This window comes from Enhydra lutris, unplaced genomic scaffold, assembly GCF_002288905.1.
Source record: "Enhydra lutris kenyoni isolate GAN:26980312 unplaced genomic scaffold, ASM228890v2 scaffoldscaffold60, whole genome shotgun sequence".
Classification (NCBI taxonomy): Eukaryota; Metazoa; Chordata; class Mammalia; order Carnivora; family Mustelidae; genus Enhydra; species Enhydra lutris.
The window spans coordinates 7,680,040-7,708,017 of record NW_019154144.1 but is presented as its reverse complement, the minus strand read 5'-3'; the positions used below and the strand labels follow the sequence as shown (position 1 = coordinate 7,708,017).

At 40.7% G+C, this 27,978-nt stretch overlaps 1 protein-coding gene across 1 annotated transcript in view; it reads left to right on the top strand.

Moving 5' to 3' along the window:
* Window positions 1-27,978, top strand: part of LOC111158544 (doublecortin like kinase 1) — a 353,224-nt gene that overhangs the window by 271,261 nt on the left and 53,985 nt on the right. The window contains exons 6-8 of the mRNA XM_022520639.1: window positions 7,011-7,105; window positions 21,838-21,922; window positions 24,752-24,860. Coding sequence (XP_022376347.1) covers window positions 7,011-7,105; window positions 21,838-21,922; window positions 24,752-24,860 — 289 coding nt within the window. The remainder of the gene's footprint in view (window positions 1-7,010; window positions 7,106-21,837; window positions 21,923-24,751; window positions 24,861-27,978) is intronic.

Sequence of the window (27,978 nt, the reverse complement as noted above, 5' to 3'; positions counted from 1 at the left end):
GTTGTCCCTGGTCGGGGAGAGGAGGTCACTATAGAATTGCTCCAGGTCTGACTCCCAGGCTCAGCTATAAGGGCAGGCCATCCTGCAGTACCCAGTAGGGTGGGGGGCAGAGCACCCACTTGGGGACCAGAGTAGCTGAGAGCCCTTCGGTCTCAGGACCCTCATCCACCTTGATCTAAGGTGCCCTTACACACCTAGTTCCTTCAAAATAACCACAGCCTGTTCAGGGATTCCAGCTGATGCATTTTCATAATTTTAATTTGTATTATTTTAATGATTCATTCATTTACTTTAGAGAGAGAGCATGCATGAGTAGGGAGAGGGGCAAAGGGGAAGAGAGAGAGAGAGAGATTGAAGCAGACTCTCCACTGGGCACAGAGCCCGACGCAGGGCTCCATTCCATGACCCTGAGATCACGACCTGAGCTGAAATCACAATCCAGACGCTCAAGCTACTGAGCTACCCAGGTGCCCCACATTTTCATAGTTTTAAATCAGAGGTCTCCCAATGACCCTATTTTATTGCTGAATTAAATTTTCCCCCTTTCCCCTGAGATCCTCTTCAACTCTCCCCTCCCCTTCTATATTCAGTTTGTCACTAGTCTTCCTGGCTTCCCCTTTGCAGTGCTGTCCTAGGGCTCTAACTTCTCATAGGCTACAGAAACTGCTTGTGAGGTGGCCTCCTCCCTGCTTTTTTCCTCTGTCCTTTACATCTGCTTTGCACACTGATGTCAGACTCATTGCCATGACTTAGTGTTTGCCCAAGAAAGTCCAAAGTCCTTATTCTCATAGGAAGAACTTTCTTGATTTGGCCACAGTCTTCTTTTCCAGCTCTATCTCCCCCTTTTCCTCTGGATGTAAGCTTCATCCTGTGAGCTAATTTACATTGCTACCAGATACCTCTTGGGCTTTTGTACTTGCACCTTTCAGAATCGGAAGAGCCTTCTTCTGCCCCTTCAGCTGTCCAAAGGGCACACACCCAGTTGGCCCAGATGACTTCCATTGAACGTCCCCTGATCAACTTGCTGTTTAGGTTCTTCTCCACCTGTGACATCTGTGACAATTGATTTGGTTCCTAGTCTGTAGGTGACATATCATATCACCCTCCTAGGTATAAGGTTTCTGAGAACAGGAGTTCTTTACACACTCTATATTCTGTAGTGTTTCCAAGTTCACAGTAAGTACTGGTTAAATGGACCAGATGAGTGAATTGAGAAGTACTAGTATCTGTTCAAGTTGCCTAGGTTTCCTGGTGTTCAAGGGCCTTTTTACAAATATTTATTAAAAAAATTAATTCATAGGGACGCCTGCGTGGCTCAGCCAGTTAAGGGGCTGCCTTTGGCTCAGGTCACAATCCTAAGGTCCTGGGCTCAAGTCCTACATCAGGCTCCTTGTTCAGCGGGAGCCTGCTTCTCCCTCTGCCTGCCACTCCCCCTTCTTGTGCTGTCTCTCTCTCTGTCTCTTTGATTAAAAATAATAATAATAATTCATAGAGCCAGGTCACTTCCCATATCTCCACAGTTTCTGCGGACTCCTCAATTCCCATTATTCTCAGCAGACAGTCCATTTGAATTGGACCCATTGTTTCAGTTTAAGAAGGAAATGTAGGGGCACCTGGGTGGTGCAGTTGGTTAAATGACCGACTCTTAGTGCCAGCTCAGGTTGTGATCTTGGGTCATGAGATCGAGCCTCCGGCTGGGCTCTGTGCTCAGTGCAGAGTCCGCTTAAGACCTTCTCTCTCTCTCCCTCTGCCCCTCCCCCACCCAAAAAAATAAATACATCTTAAAAAAAAATGTAGATAAACAGAGAAATTTAGAGATCCACCTCACCTGTGGGTTGAGCATCTATGAAGATAGAATTAGAAAAAAGCATCTTCCCCCAAGAGTCCCCCAACCCTCCACCCCATGAGATAGTTAGTTGTCTGTTTTCTCTTGGCCTTATTTGACCCCATCTGCCTTTTGTTTCTTTTTCTTCTTCTCAATAATGTGGCAAGCAATGGACAAGGGCTGGGGAAAGAGATCTCAGAGTATCTGTAGTCTCCTCCATGATCAGGGAATGAGAAAAAGTCTAAGGCGAGCAGTTAGATCTCAACAACATGCCTGAATCCCTGCCCCCTAGATCCACAGCTGGGCTCCCTGTGCTGCAAGGGCAGCAGCACAAATACACGAGCCACCTTACGTGCAGAAAGGAGGTAGGGGAAGGACAAGGTAGATGTTTGTGTCTAAAAAGTGACCTTGTAGGGGCACCTGGGTGGCTCTGTGGGTTAAAGCCTCTGCCTTCGGCTCAGGTCATGATCCCAGGGTCCTGGGATCGAGCTCCACATCGGGCTCTCTGCTCAGCAGGGAGTCTGCTTCCCTTCCTCTCTCTCTGCCTGCCTCTCTGCCTATCTGTGATCTCTGTCAAAAAAATAAATAAAATCTTAAAAAAAAATAAAAATAAAAAGTGACCTTGTAATTAGGTAATCTTGCTTGGAGATTGCTGGGATTTCAGAACCAGTTTGAGACATTTAAATATTTAGCTTCCACATGTGGTCTGAGACTTTTAAGACCGAAACTGTAAAGAGAGAAAACCCTTTAAGTTCACAAAGGCATTACTAAATTAATATACATGTGGGTCTAGTCATTTAAAAGGAACAATGAATTGGTAAAAATAAACCAAGTGTTTCTGAATTCTAGAGATTTTTTTTAAGTAACTTCCTATTCAATAAGTTTTGGGAATCAGGGGCCGATAAACAGAGCCGGACACATAGTAAGTGTGTGGTGCACACTGTGTGTGCTGACTGATTGATTATAGGGCCCCGAATTATGGCTTCAGTGAGTAAAATAGAGTAGGATCATCTCTCTGAAATGATAAAGGGAAAGGTATGCCTGGATCCTTTGGGAGGAGTAACATCCAGTGACCTATTCATGCTGTTGTGTCCCCAGTGGGCTTGGGTTGATGGCCCAGTTGGACAAAAGGCAGGGGCACAAACTAGGGCTTTTCATACACAGCTCTTTGGGGCCAGTTACATGATTGATCCTCATGGGATCTGTGAATAACCCAGCCTAAAGTTCAGCCCTTCTCATTCAGGACGTAACGAGAAGAGTGAGGGATCCAGGACTAAAGGAAAATGAACCCAGACATATCCTTAGACCTTCTTGGCCACTTAAAAACAACCACACTGAGTTGACGTTTTCCCCCTTTGAAATACGGAATCCTTTAATAAAGGAATACTTAACTCTGTAAAGTAATGCCATTTGTTTCTTGAATTTTAATAAGTTCTACTAAATAGGTGGCAAAGCCGTCTCTGTTGGCATTCGGACACTTTGGATAGTACGGGATGAAAAACAACTGAATTCAATACATGTGTCAGCTGTACTTATGAAATAAAATTATGTATTCCGGCAGTGATTCAACAGTAAGGTGTGTGGGAGTGTCTGGATGTCAAGAACTGTTTTTAAGAGGTTGCAGATGCTTTTTAGGTGGCCAGGAGGAAAAGTCTGAATAGAAACTCTGACCCTAAGAATACAGGCCGTTCCGACTTCGAAGCAGGTTGTGTTCCGAGACTGGCTGATCATAAATGGCTTGTTTGGCACTTGAGCTTTCTCTTTCTGGAAAGAGGGCAACAGAAGGAGAATCCCTGAGTCCAGGGGCTTTAGAAGAAAGAGGCGTCCCAGTGAGAGAGAAGAAAACCCAGAGGTCCTTAGCCCTGAAGACGGGGGACAAAAGTTCTAGACACAACCTGACGTGTCAGGACAGGCCACTCATGGGGAAAGTGTGCAGTTCTTTGAGAAGATATAAATGAGATCTTTCCAAATGTTCATCTTTGGGCAAGTTACTGCATTGAAAACAAGACAAGTTCTACCAACCTCCCCTGCACGATTGGTGTCACATATGTTATTTCAGTCCGACATGTCCAAATTCTCTGTGTCCTACCAAATTTACTCCCCCTCTTCTTGCCTCAGTCCTGTTCAACCAATTGATTACCACGTCCTACACTTTTGAACCTCTAAAATCTCTCCTGAATGTTTCCATTTCCCTCTACCCCCACGGCACTACCCTCGACCCAGCCACACTGTCCCTACGACCATGGGACACTTAAATGTGCCATACTCCCTCCTGCCTAGACAGTCTCCTTAGGGATAGCCCCCAGCCCATTTATTATTCTCCCCTAATCCATTCTTGACAGGCAAGAGCTCTTGAGAGCTCTTAAAAACACAAATCTAATCTCCCAGCTCCTGCTTAAAATCATTCAAGAAGGTGTCATTGCCCTTTGGATAAGAATCAAACATGAATTTTAAAGCCCTGCATTATGGGACCCCTACCAACTCCTTCACCTTCATTAGTAAGTTTCTTTCCCTCCTGCCCATATCCCAGCTAGTCCAACCTCTTTAGGTCTTTTCAGTGCGCCACACTCCTCCCTTCCCCAGGCCCAGCCACAAAACAGTCCCTGGCCTTGGAACACTTTTCCCTCATTGTACCCTCTTTCACCTGCAAAATCCTACTAATGATACTTAGCTTGGGTTTCCTTACCCTCTCTATAGGGTGTAGGGCGACTTTGACCCCATTGTTTGTTAGGATTTCAGAGGCAACACCCAAAACCTCCCCCCTCAAAGTACTTTATTGTGGTTACTAGCTCTGTTTTCTGATTTCCCTGCAGACTAGCAGGCTGGCGCCTTAGGAAATGTGGTGGTGAGGAGTGCCAATCCTGGGTTGTATTGGTTATATTTGGGGCTCTGTCCCCATATTTGTTGGTGAAGTCGCTTACCATTTTATGCCTCAGTTTCCTCTTCTCTAAAAAGAATAGTGCCCGCCTCATAGTTACTGTGTTAAATGAATTAATGTATACCCATATGCTTGTAAGTGCACTCGTAAAAGCCCTGCTTAATTAAGTGCATTTACTGCTGCATAGAAAATAAGTCTTTGATAAATTGAGATGCACACAGAACAGGTACTTAACCAAATGCAAACATGTTGCAGTTTTGTTTTGCTTTTGGAAAAGACTAAGGCTGTCATCCTGAAAGCCACTTTCTCTTTTTCTTTGTTTCCCATTAGCTTTATAAAATTTGTGAATCAAAAGTAAAAAATGTTAATACTCTGCTTGCTTCCCCATTTGCTCCCCGCACCCCACCCCCCTGCCACCTCCTCCCAGTCTGGGTTACCTTTAGGTGTGATGTAGAGATGTAAAGTGGAGAAATGGACAAAGAAAATCTGACTTTCACAGAACCTGCCTTTCTGTCAACTCAGAGGGATCTCTTGCCTTGTTAGTTGTAAATTCTGCCCAGGCCCAAGGGTCCTCAGTCCTTGCCTGTGTCTCAGCCTGCCCCTGCGGAGGCCGAAGGCTGGAAGTCCAGTATGAGGAGGCCTGAGCACCCTGTTCTTTAAACAGAGACAGAGCGGTAGAATGCAAGCAAATTAAAGCCTTCTCAGTGCTTCCCTGCCCCCCCATTGTTGTTTGTTGTTGTTTTGAAGGCGTTGCTAAATACACTTCAAAGGGAAAAGGACACATGAGGGCAGCATGGGTTATGTGACATTTTGAAAAGGTCTTTAGAGGAGATGACAAAACAAAGAGCTTCCCACTCTCTTGGGCACTAAGTTTTTGTGCAAACTGTGAAAACCCAGTAAACATTGTACCGGGCCACTGATGGTGTGTGGGTGTCCTTATCACCCAGGTAGTCACCAGGTCTTAGAAGTTATTGTCATTTTGATTTTCGGATGAGTCACTGGGCCTCTTGCCCCCCAGGCACTTCATTCTGATTCAGAGCCAAGGACCGAGAGCTCCAGCTTCCGGGAATCCGTGGTGTCGGGGGTGGGGGCTGCTGGTGGCTCCGCTGTGGCATGAGGCTTAATTGACACCTTTGATGTAGCCTAAGACAGAACCCGCACCTCCCACTGCTGCTTGGAAGACGTCAGCCTTACGCAGAGAAGGCATCTGCTGATGAATCCTGCGTCTCATTCAGCCTGCTCTGGGAGCAGCCTTAGCCATCCTTAACTAATCCAACTGCCTTCCCGTTCCGCGGGCGCTCGGCTTAGTGCTGAGAAGGGATCTCGCCTCTTGCTCTTGCCAGGTTAAACCCTAAGACTGTGTCCATGTTAGAACTCATAGAAGGTAAGTTCAATGCATTCTTGCTCTCCTTCATGGAAAAGGTTTCTTGTGCACCCTCAATAGTGTGTGTGTGGCTCGTGGCTAATAATTCTCCTTTGCTGATTGTGGATATAAAACATATGAAAATGTTGTCCTGTGTATGGGTGGCAGAGTGGCAACCTCATTTAGCTTTAAAAAGCCATGTTTCCGGAGTGTGTGATCAGTGCCTAGAGGTGATAGGACTCAGAAAAGAGAATTGCTTACTTGAGTTCTGTGGCTTTGATGGCATTTAGTGATCATGTTGTATAAAAAGTCTGGAGAGTCGGGGAGAATTCCAGTGATTTAAACCTATCAGAAAGCAGCTTTTCTTTTCAGGAGCAGTGAAGACAGACTGCAAGGAGTTCCTGAGTGTCTGTGACAATTAGTTTGTCCCGTTGAAGGCAGGTCCTTCAGAGTTAGGCGAGAGGGGTATATAGGGCACAAGTGGATACGGGAGCTACTAGAAGTGAGTTCTTAACTGTAAAAAGAAAGGGTCTTTTTTTTCAACAAGGCACTAGGAAAATCACTTGTGAGCTTTTCTAATATTTACTCCTACTGGGTGGTGCTGGGAAGCTAAACTACAGAATTAAGGGTGAATCCCACTGAAAATGTCTCAGGACCTTAACCACGTCTACCAGTGCAGTTAATAAATTCATCGGGAAAGTTGTCCCGAGTACGTGTTTAAGCATTTTTGTGTAACCTGATGCTATAATTAGCATAGGATTGACAAAACCATGAATTTCTGAAGAAGATTATTCCCGGAAGCTGTTTTTCAGGACGACAGATAGAAAGGTGTCCGGAATTTTAGCAAATGTCCCTCTATAATTGCTTGTTTCTCGGAGAAGATGATGTGTCATGAAAAATTTTTAACAAGCCGTTTTTTTCTCTCTGTGATTCTTCGCTTCTAGTTAATGGAACCCCTGGTAGTCAGCTGTCTACTCCACGCTCGGGCAAGTCGCCAAGCCCATCACCCACCAGCCCGGGAAGCCTGCGGAAGCAGAGGGTAAGGAACTAAGCAAGCTCCTTGTTTAAGACCTGCCTGAGCTTCCGTGCAGAATGACACAGGGGCCAGCTCCCACGAGCCCTGCTTGTCTCTAAGTAATAACCAGGTGAGGGCAGGCGGTGACCAGTGGCGGGTCACTTACGGTGACTATGGTTTCTCTTAGCTAGAACTCGGGGTTTTTATTTTCTCTCAATTTGTCCGTAGCTTAACTCTGTGAAGAGCCAACAGTTGCTGCCTCACTTTTAAACACGCCACCTCTTTTTTGTCCTGAATGGGCAAAGACGTTATTGGCACTGGTTTGCAAGCTTCCTTGGTTGTGATGAGTTTCATTAGACCTCATCGCTGACCATCAGCCTTCCTGAAGAAGGAAAAGGAAAAGAAGTGTCATTTCGGAGAAGGGGGCCATGGTGGGGAATTGCTTTCTGGCACAGAATGGTGGTCCCACCAGCTTAGGGTCCGTGGCTCAGGGGGATGGGTACAGATGACATGTGTATTTGTGAATGAAACCCTCATCAAGCGCCTTCTCTTTCATCACTTATTTATTTATTTATTTATTTATTTATTTTATTAGCTTTTTGTGTAATGTTAGAGAAGTTGACTGAGCTTGGAGACCAAAGTCAAAAAGTTACTGGAAAGAGTATTCGTTTCTCCACGCCTAGGGATGGGGAAGAACTACAGTTCTTATCCCCTCACAGCCTGCACTGTGTGTCTTCTCCAGTAATACTGCGGGATTAAAGGGCTGGGAAGGTGCCAAGGAGAGGAAGGTGCAGAGGAGGGAACGGAAGGCCTTTTACTGTCCTGATTTCACGAGCAAGGTGGGGAGGAACACGTGCTCTTGGGAGGTTTTCTGGTGGTGCTCGCTGAACATTTTAATAAGAAAGGGCTCCTCGGAGGCTTCTGAACCCAGAGACTGGATTCTTAGTTTGCTTTCTTTTATTATGTGCTTTAAAATGAAACTTCTAAGTTCCATAACTTTAAACTGCATCCAGGATGGAAGCTCTTCTCTTCAAGCCTCCCGCAAGCTTGCGTCCACGTGCCGCTGTCTAAAAGCAGGGGCGGGGGACTCGGTCGGACCCCGGTCCCTTTGGCACCTGGCCCACCAAGTGTCAGGTTGTGCTGTCTTTCTCCACGGAGCCTCCTGGCCTCAGGTGTCGAGGGTTTAGATTCTCTGACGAGGCCTGAGCTTTGGCACCGGGTCCTCCACTAAATGGCTGTTACCTTCGATAAGTCTGTTATCCTCTCCAAGTCTCATTTGGAAAAACAAAATGAGAAAGAGGCTCTTTCCAGATAGAAAACACAATTCTTCCATTCCATCTGAGTGTTTTCCCTATGAGTTTGTTGTTGGCCACAGTCTGGTTTGGCGTTTTCAAGTACAGGAATCATTAGCGAACTACTAAAAGAAGAACTGGCAGAATTCAGGGAGGCCCCTAAGCGTCTACCCTTGAGTGGAGGAAGGGGAAGGAGGGTATTTTCTAGTACATGTTACCTCGTAAGGCCCCCTTCTGTAGGGGCAGTCATATACAGCACAGGTCGTGCTCTTCCCAAGAATAGTCTCTCTTTTGGAGTGTCTGCTTTAGTACACCGGGCATACTAATCCCTCTCCATCCTTTGAGCAAATTAAACTCAGATTCGGGATCAAGTTCATGTTTAGTTGCTGAAACTAAATTATGGTGACCGAGAGTCCTTGCCATGGATTTGAGCTTCTCTCCCTGCTTGCTAATTGTGGAGACCTCCATCGTGGGGATACAAAGTGCTTTGCCCAACTGTCCCTGTGTTGGCAGAACGAGGCTAGAGTTTACTTCTTCTGCCCTCGGTACTCTCGGTGTCACTATGATTTTGTCCAGATGAGGCAGGACATTTCTCTCCAGTGACTAGCAGCTGTGTGGCCAGTGGCTTCTATAATTAACATCACCAGCACTTGGGAAATGATTATAAGGGGTGGTTCTCTTGTAGCTTCTTCACTGTGGCATTTAAACTACCAGTGCAAGCATCTACTTGAGAGGGAAAAATAATCCCATTTGTTTCAGGGAGACAAAGGGTTGATCCTCATCTGAAAACACTTATTGAGCACATGTTGTAAGCAGAGCATTGGATAATTCAGAGGTGGTTCAGTTTCCAGGCTTTTAAATTTAGGCCATAAATGAACATCCTCCATCCATGTACCATGTCAGTGCGCAGACATTCCCAGCTGCTTTAGCAAGAGAAGCTTTCATCTTGGTGTGGAGGCAACTACATCAAATAACCCCGCCCAGTTAAAATGGGCCTAGAATATCCCTAAAAACTGATCCTGTTTCAAATTTGGTTAATGTTCTTCTCAAATGGTTGGCTATACTCCTATGCAGGAAATACTGAAATAAATGAAAGATGGCAAGTGCTAAAAGAAGAGACTTCAAAGAATAAATTAACTCTTTTTATTGCAAATTGGAAAACAGTAGCTAGTTCTATTTTTTCTTCTGTGTTGCCTAGCAACATGGCCAGGAAAATGAGTTGGCTGTGCACCTCCCAACACACACACACACACACACAAATACACACTCTTACACTGCCTACTTCGCTTTAAAAAATAAGAATGTATTTCTTAATTTTTAAAGGACTATCAAGACATTTGATCACTTTCTTCACAATTAAGAAACTATTTTATCTATGTTAATTATGATGACTTAATCAGCTTTTTTTTCCCTTCTTTCAAAATCATATTTTTATGTTACAGCTTTGGGGATTTTAGAGTAGTCATATACAATAAGAGTCTGCGGGCCAGATATTTCTCTTCATAAAAGCATTGGTGGCAATGTACCAAACAACCTCCCTATTTTTCCAAAACACTGTTATTTAAATTGCTGTCTAGAAGCATTTAACTGGTCACAGAAGCAGATCTCAGAGGATCTTTTCCATCCATGAATTTTCTGGGGTCTTATTTCTTAATACATCAGGAAGAAATGTGGTGTGGTGTGTAGGTTGAATGAAGCTCCCCATTATACTCCCACATGGCTGACTTGTGTAGATTATCTGATCAGTCAGATGATGTGAGGAGTGGGTGGTACAAAATAGAAAAGAAGCCAGGATTCTAGACCGTCTGCAGATCTGAGCTGGTTGCCTGGCTACCAATTGAGAGATCTCCTAGCAGAAAGGGGCGGAGGGAGAAAAAAAGGAGGTGATTGGTAAGTGGTTGGAGAACCGGAAGAACATTGAGAAGGGAAGGTGAGGTCAAGCTTGCATTTTTTCTGTCTTCCAAATAAAAAATTTTGGAGAGACAGTTTTTACTGGGTTAATGTTAACGCGCAAGGCAAATGAACACTGGGGTTACTGCTCTGTGACCAGAATTTGCTGAATGCCTTCTGGGGTTCCTGACAGATTATTTTGTGAGGTAAGCACACTCCTCTTCCCCCTACAATGGGAAGAAAATGTTCAAGGAAGAATCGCCTAGACACGTAGTAGTGGAGTTGGCTTGGACAGCCATCAGGGGTTATAAAACTCAGCAGGACACAGAAGGCAATAGCTCAGAAGCAGTTCAAGCCAATAAGGCAAAATAAGCACCATTTATATCTGTTTAAATGGTTTCTCAGTCATTACCTTTCCTCTGACCCAAATTTGGAGATTCTAAAAGGTCTGATGACATTAGAAACCAAGGATGCTCATTCATTATAGCTCCACTCCTAAGAGAGCCCCAAGGCACCCAAAAAAGCCAAGTAAACAAATCTATACCGCCCTTCATCTTACAGGACCTGTATCGCCCCCTCTCTTCGGATGATTTGGATTCAGTAGGAGACTCAGTGTAAAAGAGACAATGGAGCAATGTATATGGTTTGTGATTGGGTGAAGGTGTTTCACATTTTCTAAGAAAAGTCTAACAGCAAAATACACAAAAGAGTTTTGCATACCTTGAAATTATGAACTCAAATCATATAAAAGTAAACACACACACATTTTATAGTCATGATGTTAATCCTTGGAGATTTTTTTTATATGTGTATTTCCTGCATTGATTTGATTGGGGGAGCTCAATTGTTTAGGTTTTTTGTTTTGTTTTGTTTTGGTTTGGTTTGGTTTTTTGTGCAAGGCCTGGCTTTTGATGAATTTCATATATGGACCCAATATTGAGTACAAGAACAAGCTAATGATAGAATATAAGGTCATAATTTCTGCAGATAGGGTTTTCATTTAATCATAAGTAGACATATAGATACAATTTTTCCTGTACTTTTGGTCAGGCAAATTAAAATGGCACCAACAGACATTTTTTTTTTCCTTAAAGCTATATTCTTTTGAAAATTTGGATTGCTGATTTTTTAAAGCAACTTCTATGGCAAAATAATTAAAAATACTCAAGTCAATTTTTTTTTTTCTTCCTGGACAGTAGACAAAGCTACCTAACATTTTGTGGGTTGATATATCTGAGGAGAAACACTCATGTTAAGGACATATCTCACGAAGACTCTAACATTAGGTGTTAGGAACTTTCCTTGCTTTTTTTTGCCAAGCAAATTTTCTTAAACTTACCTTTTTATTGGAAGCAGCATAAATATAGATTAAACAATATACCAACATGAAGAACTTGTTCAGTGTCATTGCTATGAATTAAAACCAAATATGTAATTTTTCAAATGTGAAATGGCTGAAACTAGAAAAAAAAATTTTTTTAAACACACAGGCTTAAAAAAATAGTGTCTGGATTTTTTCTAAGAAGAATCAATTTAAAAGCAAAATTCTCTTAAATGGTGCTATATAAATCAGGCCTTCAATATCCAAATCTCCATTTAGAGAAGTCCTGATGTTTTGGAAATTTTCGTATGCAAAACTCCCTTTGTGTTAAACCAAGTAAGTCTATGATTATAACCCATTGTTTAACATTAACCTACTAATTCTGCTCTTCTGGTCCTCTGTTTTAAAAATCATAGTCAACTTTGCTTAAATATAAAATAATTATTTTAAAATCTGAATGTTAAAAATTAATTTAATGTGTATGGTCTATTGTATGTAAGCCATACCCTAGTGATCATTTAGTTTTACTAGTTCAAACACTAACAATTTAGTGTGAAGCATGGTTTTGATATTCTACGGGCTTGACATATCTCAGTAGGTGATAAATTTAAAATGTATGATGCCATTTGGAGGCCTTTCCTTGAGTTTTTTTTTTTTTTTTCAAATTTTACTTGAAAACTGAATTTAAAAACAAACTGTTTGATTCAAGATGGAGAGAAATTCAGTTGTCATATACTGTTTTAAATGGTATCAATTTATCTCCTTGATAAATTGCTCAACTATCAAATTTTACCATCTGGTTTATAGTTACATATGTTACCATCTCACTTTCCAAGTGAATAAAACATTTCAACCAAAAGAAAAAAAAAAAAAAAGAAAAGAGTCCAGGCAATCTAACAGCATCTGAAAACTTAGCCTTATAATAATTAGTGCCTCATTATCCTGTCTGTCGGAGAGAAAGACAGTTCCCTGGCAGGTTATTCCAACCGCAGACTGAATCATTCCATCTTGAAAGAACAGTTCATAATAATACCTGTTCCAGACTTCAGGTTTTAAAACTGTTTCCAATAGAAATGAACAGAGACTCCTGCTGAGATCAAAAGGCTGCTTTGTTTTAGTTGAAACAGTAAACATCTGTGGAGTTGCCTATGCTGGTGTCTGTTCTAGTTATGTCTTTGTAAAATGCATTACTTAATACAGTTGCATCCATAAAAGATTAGTATGTATTTGACTGAACTGTCAAAAATGCAAAGGAGGCAGTGGAACGGTTAACTTAAATCTGGCAGGGTCAGATGGTCCAGAACAAAAATAAATTCCAAAAATTTTAACTTCCCTGTACTGTCAATCTTAGGGACAAGTACTGCTTAGAAAGGTCCAATAAGGGCTGTTTGTTCTGGATAAGCGGCAGATATTGCCAACTGATATGAAGCCCACGGCTTTGTTTAGACATGGCAGAAAGAAACTGTACTTGTGCTAATTGCCGATAGATATGGCCAGCTTTCCATTCAAGCAGTTCCAAAGGAAATGCTGTTCCACAGCGCTCAATCTTTTGAACATATGACTTTTATTAAAGGACTGTTCAGAGGCAATATATATCATTTACTTTTTGAAACTGAAGTCCCTCGGAGATGGAAACACACCATTTATAGACTTTAAGATCTCTTTCTATGCAGAGCGTAATTCCATTATACTAAAGCAGAAATTAAAAAAACAAAAAACAAAAAAAACCTCTTAGCAACAAACCAGAAGTTTTCAGTTCATTGGTGGAATCAAATTGACGATTTATAGGCACTTAAGATTTACTTACGTACAGAATTTTTTTTTCAAAAATTAGGCACTGAACTTTAAAATTGTTCTACTGAGCAGGAGAGAGCTCCAGCAAAAGTCATGCATTTTTGTCCTCACGGTAAACCTTAAATGTGCTAGGAAGACAGTGTGCTCTAGTTAAAAGTTTGATACCTCTTCATTTGCACTCACCTTTTTTTTCCTTAGCGTAGAAAAAGATAGGATAAGTATTTCCCTGCTTTCAGCATTTTAGAAATGCAAACCAATAATGTATCAAGTGTGAAGACTGGTTCTAAATGCCTCGTGGTTTATTTCTTCTTTGTCTTGCTTCATCAGTCAAGTAGGGGCCGGGACGGGGTGGGGGGGATATCCACAATAATGTTTCTATGCCAAGTCATAGGCGTTTAAGACGTTTCAGGTCCACCCATCTGTACACATCCCTGTGTTCTTATATGGGCTCATCTAAATATTAAAAAATCAAATAATGCCTTCTAAAACTATTTGTGTATGTTATGTCCTCCCTATTGTTAACTAGCAGGGGTATTTCCTTGCATCCACTGCAAATCCACACATGATTGGGCTTGCTTGTTGTTTTTGGTTTTTTGTTCTCCATTTAAAAACAATGAAGCCTGAAAGCATATTTCTTAATGAAAATAGAGAATGCTATTCTTGAAAAATAATCCCATATATTTGAGCTATTGGACTGCTAAATTTTTCATACGTGGCCATATATCTATACAGGCATGTGGGTGTCTGTGTAAATTGTGAGGGCTCAGTGTGTATATGGGTGTGCTTATATAAGTATCTGTGTACGTTCATAGACCGTAAATAGTAAAATATGGTGTTTGTGACACAGCCTGATGAGTTACTGGCTCTTGTGGAATTGTATGTAAAACCTTCATGTCATAAGTTGTTAAATGTGATGTATTAGTTGGGGCGTTTTTAAGTTCAAAAGCAGTATGCTAAATTAGTATGCTAAACTAATAAGGCAAAATGGTTCCAAATAGACGTACTGATTTATTTAACAAACAAAAAAATTGGAATCTAGATACACAAAAAATGTGAAATCCAAACAAATCCAATATTGTGTCATGAAATACAATCACACATTGATGTTTGTATTGTTATGTCTTGACATTCAGTTTTCAAAATGGGTGAATCCTATCACTGATGTTTTCTCTAACGTGTATGTATTGATGACATGTATTGATTGTCAATCAATATTCACTAAAACATGAAATCTTGATTTATAGCGTCGTGAGTAGCTGAGTGTTGTATTGAAACATAAATATAAAAGAATCCAAACTATGCTTCATTTGAAGTAAGTTGGTAACAAGGCCAGATAACCTGTAAGGCAATTTTGTATGTTTTCTCAAAACACTATTCTAACTGTTGAATATTTTCAGTAGTAACCTTCCTATACTTGCTATATGTGTGTATATATCTATATAAATATATACACACTTGAAAATGTTAATTGAATGAATTTACTCTCTGCAAACATTTGCCCATTTATACCTATTTGCCTTAGCCTTGCTAGCATCTTTAATCGTGCATGTGAGTGAGAACTGTATCTGTTTGAGATATCCGCAAGAGTGTAGTGTAAAAATTAGAGATATGTTGAATTCAATATGCCAATTGCCTGATGCGGTTTGTTATACTGTCAGCAGAAAAATATTTGTAATTTTGTGCCTGTAACGCATGTGGAAAAGATAGGAAATCTGAGGCCCTAGCTGTAATTTCCAAGAGTGCATGATATATAGTATCTTCAAAATGTGGTTCATTTTAGTAAGGATGATGGATAAATTCCAAGATAGTATAAATGGTGCATGTAATACATGGGTGTTTGTATTATATATGGCCACCAAAAACGTTTTGAAGCTAGGACAGTAGGCATCTGAAAGGTCACAGGCAAAGACTTTTTTCTTGCAATGTGTACTTCTTAGTTTATATTCATCAACAAGCAAGGAATTGAGTTATTTGTTCTAAGGACTTTTCACTTCAAAGTACATTATGAATGTAAATTTGGGTGAAATTTTTAAAAGAGGTTGACATACTTTCTGCATACAGTTTGAGTTGCTTGGATGTATATTCTCTTAAAAAGAGCATTTGGTGTTAAAATGTTTTAAACGGCACTATATTCTAAAAATCCACCAATTGAGGCCATCCGCAGAGTTTTATAGAGCTAAATGATGAGATGTTTCCTTGAACTACCCAGTTTTGAAAGTTCCATCACTTTGTGTTGTGGTTTCATTGTAAAATGTTATAGCTTGTATTTCCCGATGGACCATGTTATTCCCCTCAAAGTTAACTTTGTGACACTTACCACCTTAGAATAACTATGTAATAAACAGGAAAAACCACCTATGTTGTTCAGTGAGTTTCTTTCAGAAAACTTATAAGTAGACATTGACATTGAAATGACTGTGAGGGGTAACGGTTACTTTTGGTTACTTTCGTAATGATGGTTATGGCCTTCTTGTGATGTAATTAGCATCATGGCCTGGTACTGCACAATGGCATCCCAGGCCATCTAAAGTACAAAATACTGGCAATACAACAAAATAAGACTATCTGATGAAGTATTCTGTTTCAGCTGCTTATATGAAAATCATTAATACGCATTCCTCTCAGGGTTGTCTTAAGGGTGAATTTGTCAGACAAATGGTCAACTGATTGAAAAAAAGAAATTGACATGCATTTTTAAGACATACTAGCTGTCTCCTGGGTTTGAAGGCATCTTTCTCAAGGTCATCCAATGTAAGGTGAGGGGAATGATCATGTAGATACATATACGTGGATATCTATACAAGCTATTTTAAAACCACTGAATAAATAAACATATAAAATAATATATAATAAAATAGTGATGATAATAAAATACTTGATCACCCAACTTCAAACCAGAACAAAAATCCATACTTTATTCCATTTGGAATGTAGTATAGGGAATACAGAAAATTCTGCTGGCTTAGTTAGAAAAACATTTTACATTAAAATTATTATAGGAGTCCAGAATTCTAGTTTTAAATCTAACATTTTTGGTAGGTTTATTTTAACTTTAAAGTTTTAGTTTGCTTTAGTTCACTTTATTATTTCCATAACCGAAATGTAAACAATGCCCAAAGCAATAATGGTACAACTGGAAGGAGTATTTACAAATGTATAAAATTCCAAATTGTGTTTATGCTATCTTAATATAATAGAGTTTAAAATAAAGTGTAGCAGGTACCAAGGAGAGTAGTGAACTCCCTTCATCACAGACTAGGAATCTCATTTGAGGAGTAAATCACAGGAGAATTATTTTATAGAGAGTTGGCAGACTAGACGACTTTCTGGTCCCCTTCCAAACCATGATTTCATGAAGAATAACTTGTAAGAGGAGACATTGTGTCCATCCCTCCCACCCCCAACACAGCAGTCTTCTCAAGACAAATGGTTCAGATTTTGAATGTATAGATCTTGGCTTAAGTGAGTATAGAGACTGGAGGCAAGAGGCAAGAGGGCTGCCTGATAAATACATTTATTTTTGAAATCTTGGCTCCCGTGGGTGGCTTCACTAACATCGATTATTGCCAGTATTCCCATTTTCATTTTTCCTTCTTCTGAGTAAACCAGTTTCATGAATAACTGTTCTCCAGCCCTTTAAAAACGTTGACCAAGTCTCTATGATACTATTTTACATTTTTCAATATTGATTCTTGTTAGGCACATGATTGCCCGTACCATAAACTGTATTTGAACTAAACATGCTATGATGAATGCAGACAAGAATTTGGAAAAAGGAATTCCCTTTGCCTTGTTTCACATAATAGAATGTTATTGGTTATTACATATTGATGTCACCAACTTATTGTTCTATACACACTTGGAAAGCAAATGAATGTGTGTTTTTTTTCTAGATACACATGGAATCCTCAGGTTTCAAACTTTCAACTTCAAGAGTATGATTTAAATTTTTTTTTTTTTTTTTAATTAGTGGAGGTCATCTTTAGAGAGAGATTCTGTAGACCTCAAGTCAAGGTCACCAAGACAGTAGTTTGAGTTTGTTGAATATTTACTGGTTGTGTTTCCTTTTTAAAGTTAACCCACTTGATTTTCTTTCTTTCTTTTTTTTTTTTTTAGCACTTTTTCAAATCAATATTAACAAACTAATAATTGTGCCAAGACAGAATCTGAAGGGGAAGTAATACAATTAACCAGTCAAAGCTAAACTTATCTGGTGAGGTTGTTCTACCTTGAGTAGATCAGTGGGATTAATTGTGTATTTTTGAAAACTTGATTCAGTGTAGTCCTCACCTGAGGGACACCATTAATACAAATGGCAGGGGTAACTAGTACCATTATATTTAAAATGAACTGTTTTTACATACATAGTCATCAGATACATCTTGGTAAAATGTGGTTAGAGCTGTTATGGCAGCTTTCTCACTTCCTTCAAAAAGTGTGATATGTTCTCCATCTGTTATAAGAGCCCAAGCTAAATAGCTACACTTAGGATGTGTTCTTACTTAGGGCAGTACTTTTATGAAGGTGTGTCATAAAACCATCCAGGTGCCAGCAACCTGCCCAGCTGTTTCCCATTTAATCGGCTTGGAGGTGATAACATTTCAAATGTCACAATGTCTCTTAGAGCACCTAATAGCATTAAATTCTAAAATAACTGTGTGTTCTGTACTATACACACCCAGATGCCTTAGAATTAGCAAACTGAAGCAAACACAAAATCTTACCATTATGTATACTATAAAATGGTGTATCTGTTTAGAAAAAACAAATAAGCAAACTGATTTCACTTGTAAGCATGCAAAAAATTCAAGTCGGCTTTTCAGCTTCTGTTGGTCATTGATAAAGACTGATTGATCTCTTTGGGTTAATTTTAAAGAGCAAGGATTTACATGTTATTCCCTTTACTATTTTCAAAATCCTCCAGTCAGACTTATGGGCAGTAATCAGAGTGCTCCAGCACTGTCTAAATTAGTATATTTGGGATTAGTAACTAGCATACACAAAGAGCCATACTGATTACTGAATCACTTGAACTAGGAGAGAGGACAAAAACATTAGGTGACAAAATCAGAATCGACAAAATAACAGTCTGCAAGGATATTAATGTAATAAATAGGACATTTAATGTGAATAAATAAGAAACACCAAACTCCCAAATGCAGACTAGGGAGACTGTGAGCTCAGTGTTAGGCTAAAAAGTTACGGAGCTATCTATCTATCACTAGGCCAGTGTGATCTTAAAAGTGCATTAATATTCCATTCACTAGGGGAAGGCTCTATCTGCTCTGTGCCAGTCAGGGCATGCCTAGAATATTACATTTCTTTTGAGCCATAGCATTAACAAGAGATTGGGAACTGGAATGTATCCCCAGGATGGTGAAAGGGTCATGGAGCCCTGTTGTATGATGAACAATAAAAAAAAAAAACCTGGACATATCCAAGTTGAAAAAGACAAGATACTGAAAGGGTTCAGTAGCTATTTCCAAATTCCTGAAGCACTGTCATAGGAAAAATGGATGAGATCTGCACTGGGTAGCCCCAGTGGTGAGAGTTAAGACCAATAAATGGAAAATGTAGAAGGACATCATTTCAGCATAAGGAAGAACTTTTTTAGTCTCATATGAATAGTTAAGGGGTCGTTTCAAGAAATAATGTGTTCAGTAGTGGAAGTAGTAGAACTGAGGCCATTTGACTAAATGGCTGGGATTTTTGTAGTAGAAGTTTGGCCTCTGGATGGAAGTAAGTTGGAATAGGAAATATTTAAGGTCTACTCCGATCCCTGAAATTCTTTGAATACATGAATAATTATTGTCTTGGAAAGTGTATAATGCTAACTATCTTACCTCTTTGGGAAAAAGAAAAAGATAACACCATTAGGAATCTAATACATTTATTTGAGCATAATAAAATGACAACTTTTCACTCTGTGTTCTCTATTTGTAAGGATATAAATTTTTCTCTTAAAATGGTCTGTTACCCTCAGCATGAAATTTGAAATTACTTGGGGGGTACATTTTCAAACCTAAAGTTGAAAATAAGCAATTCTAAATGTAAGCAAATTTGTGTTAACCCTTTTTTTTTTTTTTTTTAAACCGGAGCCTAAAAACCTTGAGGGGTTTTTGTCCATAAGGCAGAGAAAACACAGCTGGCATTGTGGCAAGCATTCAGGACATCAGACGTTTGGTGGCACTGTTGAAAATGCAATTTGTTAGTTGATAAGGCACTTTAGTGAATAATATCCAGTCAGTTGATTGAACATTACAGTTTAAAAGATGTTTTCACATACTTTGGGTCAGAGTTCTGTTTTGAGTATCTGATGTTCTTATTAAAAGAACCAGCTTTTGGAATTGAGTGCATGAATGTGGACATCTTTGCTAGGAAACATGCTACTGGTCTATTAATTCGAGCGCTTGATGAAAGAATGTGTCTTTGTATACTAAAATTTAAAACACCATATGACAAGATAGCACCTGCCACCCCAAACCACAATGTGTCTCCATTATTAAACACCACTTGCTATGCTGCTGGAAGAAATTCAAGGATCAGAAAGCCCAGAAGAGAAGGTCTACGTTTTAGACATTTACTTACTGCTTTTCTGCTTGGAACAACATTACGTCTACAGCAAAAGCAATCACACAGGGGATAAAAGATCTCACTTTCTGAAAACACACTCCTTTCCCTCAAATGTGGTAATGTTAATGTTTATTTTCTCCAGACATCGACATCATAAATCTGCCTTGTCTAAGCCTTGTATTCCAGTATTACAAATACAAGTTGTTCACAAACAGACATCCGTGAAAGTCAGCAAAGCATGACTTAAAAGCTCATACATTTCCAGTACCTTCGACAGAGTTGGTTATGACCGCATAGTTAGGGTCACTTCCAGAGAAAACTGTTTCAGGGTCCCTATCGGAATCCCTCTTTCTAGCCTGAGAGAGGAAAAATGTGTGCTGCTCATCACAAAAGAGGCTGGATGAAAAAGATTGAAAAAACACCGCTCAAGTCGCCACTGATTGGTGGCGGACTCTTACCACATGGGAACAGAAAGGACACAGCACACAAACTACGTGGGCTTCAGGGGTAGCCTAGAGTAACCCCAAAACTTGTAGAATGTCCTGTAAGAAAGCAGATGCAACCCTGCTGTGAATGTACCTTTCACCCCAACATCAACAGTCAGCTTTGACGAACTCAGCCAATGGAACATGCATGTCTTAGCCACACCCAGGAAAGCAGGCAGTGGACTTAGATGGCCTGCAATGATTTAAGTAACATTTACCCAGTGATACTCATCTTTTTGGTGAAAACTAAGAATCTTTGCTTTTTTTTCTATGCAAGATACTGTTGGGGGTAAAGAAATTATATAAAATTTTCTCTTCCTACTTTGTGTACAGTTAAGGCTGGATGGAATGGGGAGGAGGTTGAAGGGAAACAGGTAAGCAGAGAACAAATAGGTCAACTTTGCTTCTCGCCACCTCTTCATTATTAATTCAACTACAGATGCTCTTTCCCTTCTCTCTGCTCCACAGACAGCCAGCACCATGAGCCAATGCTGCCCCCTCACCGCCTCCTGCTCCCATCAGGCCAACCAAGTGGATAAACCCAGGGAAACAGAAGGAAGATCTTTTAGGACAAGCTGTGTTCACTGTTTAGAAATAGCATTGAAATATGCAAATTGTGTTCTCAAGGAATAGAAGCAGAGATGGAAAGGTTCATTGTTTAAGTATTGCCCCGTAGCTAATCATAGTACTAAATATTTGGTATTGTTTCATCCTCTGAGCTTTGTCATATAGTTGTTCTCCTGTCTGCTCTCACTGGTCTTGGGTCAAAATACACCAAAACGTGCAAGGGCATCACCAGGCTTAGGCTTTAGTTCCTGTCCTTGCCTCAGACTTGTTTTGTAACATTTAACATATTGATAACCTGCTTAGTGCTTGTGTCTTGATCTCAAAGTGGAATTAACAGACCCACTCTTTAACCTTTCTCCAAGAATGTGGTAAGCCTCCATGTTTTTCTTTTAGGCTATTCCGTAAAACAAAGTGAAGAGAATTTTTTTTCCTATGGTAAGAATAGAAAACATTTTGGATGAGATCAGAGTGGTGCCATATTTGAGGCCCGTTTGCAGATAGACTGTGGAAAAGTGAGGTGAGAAGCTTAAAATCTGATGAAACTGAAGAGTGAGCTAAGGGAGGCTGATTTTGAGAAAAAGGACTAAACAGTCCAGAAACATCCAAATTTAGAATGATTATCCAGACACAGTTAAACTATCTATTATTGGTTAATAGGGTGGGAAAGAGAAGTAATCTAATTGAATAGTCTAAGAACCTCCCCTTTCAAGTATTAGGAGCAAATCCTCCCTGGTGATGGGCACAGTTATACCCCAAGATTCTGGGCTGGGCATAGCACCTGCAGACTGGCGCTCTGACCGAGTGTTTTTATCCTATGTTTCTGTTCCCTCACAGAGCTCTCAACATGGAGGCTCCTCTACTTCCCTGGCATCCACCAAAGTCTGCAGCTCAATGGACGAGAACGATGGGCCTGGAGAAGGTGGTGAGCTTGGGACTTGGTGTCTGAGGAGAAGGGTTTCAGGGGGCAGAGGATGAGTTGGCTGAATTTACTTCAGGAAACTGTAACTTCTCAAGGATTATGAAGTAGAAGCCTAAAGCAACTCAGAGGGATAGGATTGCATATGGTTTCCCCCAGGGATCATATCTACTCTGTGGGAACAGGAAGAAGGAATTATTTTACATCCTCGGAGGCCATAAGTATTCTAAGAAGGCCAGATATTGCCTACTTTGAAAAAAAAGGAAGTAATTGCTGCCTTTGTTTTCCCAAATTCTGTTCATTTTCAGTATATTAAAGATAATTTATTCTCTTGATTGACTGTTAACAGCCCTACAGAGGTACTCTAACTAATGTGAGCTCAATATGTGAAAATACGGCTTTACAAAAAGAATTACTTGATGACAATTGCAAAAATATTCTTTGTACCTTAAGCTAGTTCATTTTAGAATTTCTCTGTGATGTGGTCAGATGACCTAGATTCTGGAATGGACTTTTCTACTAACTCACTGGATTGTTTTGGTTTTATTTATTTATTTGGGAGGGGGTTTTAGGGGAAGAGGAAGAGAGAGAATCTTAAGCAGACTTCACCCCCAGCACGGAGCCTGACACAGGGTTCGATCTCAGGACCCTGAGATCATGACCTGAGCTAAAATCAAGAGTCAGATGCTTAACTGACTGAACCACCCAGGCACCCCTCCCTGGACTGTTTTGGATAAGCCTCTTCAGCATTCTACATCTTAGTTCCTCTTCTATAAAATTGTATAAGATTGGAATATATGCCTGTTTCCTCCCTGGGGGTCATTTTCAGACTCAAATCAATTATTTGAAAGTATTTAGAAAAGTGTACGACTTATAAGATCAAGCCATTGTTAAAGAATCAGCATCCCTTATTTGTTTGAAGTGATATGATTTGATTTTCCAAAAAAAGTACCTTTTATTATGTCAGGTGAGATAAGTGATTTGCACATGAATTATTTCCTGACTACCGTGCCCTATCAGATTTTTTTTTTTTTTTTGTATTTCCAAGAAGTATGAAATTCAACCACCTAGAAGTCTCTCTTGTTCTGCTGTGTTGTATTTACCTAATGAAATGAAATGGTCCTTGGCTAAGATTTTGGCACAGCCTTCTTAGCCAAAAGCCTAAAGGATACATTTTATCAATAGGAAAAAAAAAAATCCCAAGCCATGTGCTCCAAGCAGTTAGGCTCCCAGTAGAAGGAAGCATGAAGAACTACCTCTCTTTTCCCATCTGGAGTCAGCCTTGCTTCTGACAGCCGAGGATGGTTATTTTTATTATCTATGTAGTAAAGAGCCTTAAGACCGTGTCATCTGAGAGATGTTTTACAAATATGGGTGCTTTGCAGTGAATTTGAAACTTCTCCAACGTTCTCCTCTAATTCCCATGGAGTAGACAAAAATCCCCAGGCTGAGTCTTTCAAACAGAGGCAAAATTATTAGCTTCTTGGGGTGTGAGATGGTGGGGATTAGGGAGGGGGTGTTAATTGGCTGCAGCTCTCACGTTTTATTCCGGAGACCACTGTGATAGCTTCTAGTGGGTAAAGACTAAAACGCCACCTATGAAGAGGTAAGGAGACTACCTAGATCCCAAGGCCAAAAGTAGCAGCAGCAAATGTCCCACATTTGTACAACGCTTTCCAGAAATTTCATCCACCCTAGAATCCAGAGTGGTGCAGATCACAGAACCAGCGTAAGGGTCCTAAAGCAGATGTGTGATAATTGTGAGTTTCCATGTGTCATTCCTTAGTGTTGCAGGTTAATGGAGAAGACAGAAACCTAGGCACCACCTAAGGTTTTAATTTTATTTTGAGAAGAAATGTTTAGTCTCAGTTTATGATGAAAGGTCAGAATAGGAGCGCATTTAGAAAGCACACTAGGTTTCCATCACATTTTGTATTCAGGTTGCCTGAGGGAGCGCTAGGATTTATAACTTTAAAGCATGTAAATTTTAGAGCCCAGCTATAAAAGGCTTTTTACACCCCGAAGATGTTAAAGGTTATCCAGTATATTTATGTGACCTAAGTGTGGCTTATTTAGTTTTATGGCCTTAGATATTTAAAGCATTATTAGGCATTTGTAAAATATTTCAAAATGCATTTTAAGGGGGAAAATGTGTTGTGTTAGTGGCACTAACATAATTGAAACTACAAAACTGTTCTGTTCACAGACATAATAAATATTGCAATTTTAACTCAACATCTGCTATGCAGGTTGCTGGTGAGAACATTTGTCTAAAATCTGCTCATTGATACTGGGGAGTTGGGGGTGGGGGGACAATCAGGTCTTGGTTCATAAGGAATTTTACGGAGATCTCCATTTCAGGATGCAGTAAAACTAAGTGTCCAAACAGCAGGCAGGCTTCATGCTTGTACCATGTCAGGCAGAGTCCCCCATAAGCTCCATTTTTTCTCCTGAGCCATACCCAGGAAGGTCATTTCTCTATAGACAGTGGGTAGTCCATAAACACTATGGATCAAATTGGCACGAAACACAGAGCGAAATTTCCTCCTCGGAGTCCCCACGGCCACAGAAAGTGTTGTTTGCCTTCCCATCGGTTTAAGTGGACTCTATCAGTCTTAGGTTTCCTTTCAGTTTATCATTTGTCTTGGTAAAAACTGTTGAGTATACAACGTCTGCGGAGGGAGGGGAGGCAGGGCTTGTCTCACTGTATGGAACGTAACATATAGATTCTGAATCAGTTCCAGTCTATTCGATGATCCTTCTAAATGTCTCTCTGGTGCGACATCTGTGTTTCCTTTTCTACCAATAAAAATGTACTAATGATTCTTTCAGAAGTGTCGGAGGAAGGCTTCCAGATTCCAGCCACAATAACAGAACGATACAAAGTCGGAAGGACAATAGGGGATGGAAATTTTGCTGTTGTCAAAGAATGTGTAGAAAGGTGAGAAGGATATCGTTTGCATCGCACTTTAAAGGAAACATTTGGCATTATGTTTTCCAAGATTGTGTCTTTATTTGCCGTCTGTGGCACATATGGAATAGGTTAAGGTCTCAACTCCAGATGTTAAAAAAAAAAAGAAAAAAAATTTAAAGAAAGAAAAGCCCATCTCACAACAGATTTGAAAAATGTAGTGATTCCTGGGACAATCTATAAATTAAGGACTTTGATTTTTCCTTTTTAATGTACTCAGCAAAACTTTGCCAGATCTTTCACGTGAGCCCTTTTATTGTTTAAAAAAACACAAAACATATTGAACGTTTTTTTCCGATGCTTTTCTGAGACATTTTGTAGAGGTCAGAACATTCTTGCATAGAGTGGATTTTAACGTACTATCATCAAATTAAATATAATAACCTTGAAAAGCTTTAAAGTGCGTAGGTACTGATCTCAACAAAAATGGTGTTTAATATATTAAAATGTTTTCAGATGAATGAGCTTGGTACTCTTGGGGGCCAAAGGCAGGAGGTTTGGAGTAAAAGGTTTATCCCTGAGATCTAGACACCTAATCAAGGATAGTGACCGGTGGCTATTAGATGAAATGACAACTAATAAAATCATATCCCAGACTAAGGTGGCCTCAAACCATCAGCCCGGTGTTGAATTTGGAACTCTCTTCCTGAGCAGCTTCTTGCTCTAAGGGACCTGGTCGGCCCGCAGCTCCTGCTCAGAGCTGGTGAGCAGAGCATTGAAAAGTCAGGGATAACCCACTTCATTCCTTGAGGAAGGTTTCACTGCTGGCCTCTGGGGACTGGTTTCCCCATCACTCTTCTCTGCCCCCAGGAGGCTGGGCGCCCACCAGTCAGCACTGTAGGAGAATAATGCGCTTTCGCTCAGCTCTACCCTTCAGAGAGAATGCCTTGGACTAGAAGCTTTAACTGCGTAGGATCCAGAATTTGTTTTTCTCCAAGAGCTTTGATTTAGAAGCCCAGTTTCATGCCATGCTGGAGCTGGAAGTCTACACAGGGCCTCAGGCATCACCAGGGTCCTGAGTTTGGCCAGTGTCCACTGATTTGCTCCTCTGCCCCCTCTGCCATCCTTAGGAAGATGTCTCCCTGACTGAGGTTGCAGACCCCTTAGGAAGATACCCTTGGGCACTAAATTTCAAACTTGCTCCCCTGCAGCATGGCAGCTGGGCTGAGATAGTCCCACCGGGGACCAGCAATCCACTGTAGCAGCCCGTCTTGGAGGGACAGGCATGAGAAGAGGAGGGTCAAAAACCCCTTCGGAGTTACTGTGAGGCCACCTTTTCCCCTCGCTGCCCCTCAGTCACCCCACTGCCACCAGTTTGACCATTTGTGGCATCTCTGCCAAATACAGAAAGTTCTCCATTACTTTCCTAGGCCTCACACCTCCAAAAACAGAAACAACCACTACTTACTGAGCATCAACTATATACAAAGCCCATATGATATTTCATGTAATTGTCATAGTGATCCCATAATATCAATATTGTCTCCATTTTAAAGCAAAGAACCCCTTAAGAAGTTAAATGCCCAGAGTTGCTCAGTTAGTAAGTACTTAGGAAGGCCAGGGTCCAAAACCCACACTTTTGACCACTCTGTTGTCGCCAACGAAGAGTCTCTCAGGAGAATGTAGCTTCGCTGGTCTAGAGTCACGCACACTGCATTTGTGTCCATACAAAAAAGAAATTAAATCAGGAAAGCCACTGTTAAAGCAAAGGATGCAAGTGTGTGTGTGTTTATATAATTTTATATTTCATTTATACTTTTACAGATAGTAAGTCAACTCTTTTTAACTTTTTTTCCACTGTAGCAGAAAATCCCATTTTTAGCAGATTGCCATGCCCTTCCTATGTGGGGTGTCTGGTGATCTGCCAGCATGCGTCATCTGTTGAGACTGGTGTGGCAGCCACGTGCCGTCTCTCCCAGCTCGCACAGGGATCATGAGGGTGGCTTAGCCCAACAGTCACTGGTCTTCCCACAGTGAAAATGTCTCATGTCTCCATCCAGAATTAATGTCTTTCTTTCCAGTTTGAATTGTGTTTATTTTGCATGAGTTTGGCATCTTGGGTTTCATGGTACAAACCTCCCAAGTCTACACACCAGATTGCTCCACCGAGTTTTTGTATTCCGCTCCTGCTGAATGAGGACATGTGGCATGTAACCTCTCTCCCTGGAGGCATCATGAGACATTCTTTTAATATTTTCCAGAGGTCCAAGAAAATATGCAAGCTAAGCATGTTGTTAATGGCACACATTGCTCCTGGGTACGTACCACCATATTTTGAAGGATACATGTGTCTTAACGACCAAATAAACATGTCCCTCCTCTGTTAAGAAGCTGCCATCCCAGGGAAGGTCTTCCTACAACAAAGGACACAATGGTAATGTTGCGTAGGCTTTTTGTTCCATGGCCCCGTCCCAGCATATCCTTTGGTGGTGGCTGCTGGGTCCATTTCGATGTATGCCTCTTCCCCAGTAGCAATTTCTCTAGTGGCCTCAGGAGCCCCTAGGACATGGCAGAGGAAGTGGGTGAATGGAGACTTGCTCTATTCCAAAGCTGTTTTCTAGACTACTTGCGGCCCCAAAGAAAAAGAGAGTTGAAAAGCACTAGCGAGAGGTCATTGCATGAGTAGAGGGCTCCCAATGAGGGGCCCTTCGTCTTTGGCTTTCCTGGTTCTTCATGGATTATTAAGCCAAGGGTCCCAGCAGCGCAGTTAGGAGGAGTGACAGTGTCTCCTGTGGTTCTTGGCCCCCTCTCCACCTGCACTACTTTTCATCATTGCATCTTTTAGCAAAGTATGCAGCAGAATTGTATTAAAGTTCTACCTGCTCTTGATTCCCCTTTCCCTCCCTCCCCTATAAAACTGAAGATCTGCTCAAGGAAACCATTGGCTTAAGCAGTGAGTGTAGGTGGGCTCAAACCCATCCAAACATCCAAATGAGCTGAGACTTCAGGGCCACAAAACCGGGTTGCATCTACATAGTCTACAAAGTCTCCAGAATTCTCAAAACCCTCCAAAACCTTGTACCTGTAATTTGAAGACATTACCTTCTGAAGTGTGATTTGGAGGCTGAGTCAGGATGCAGCTGAGCTG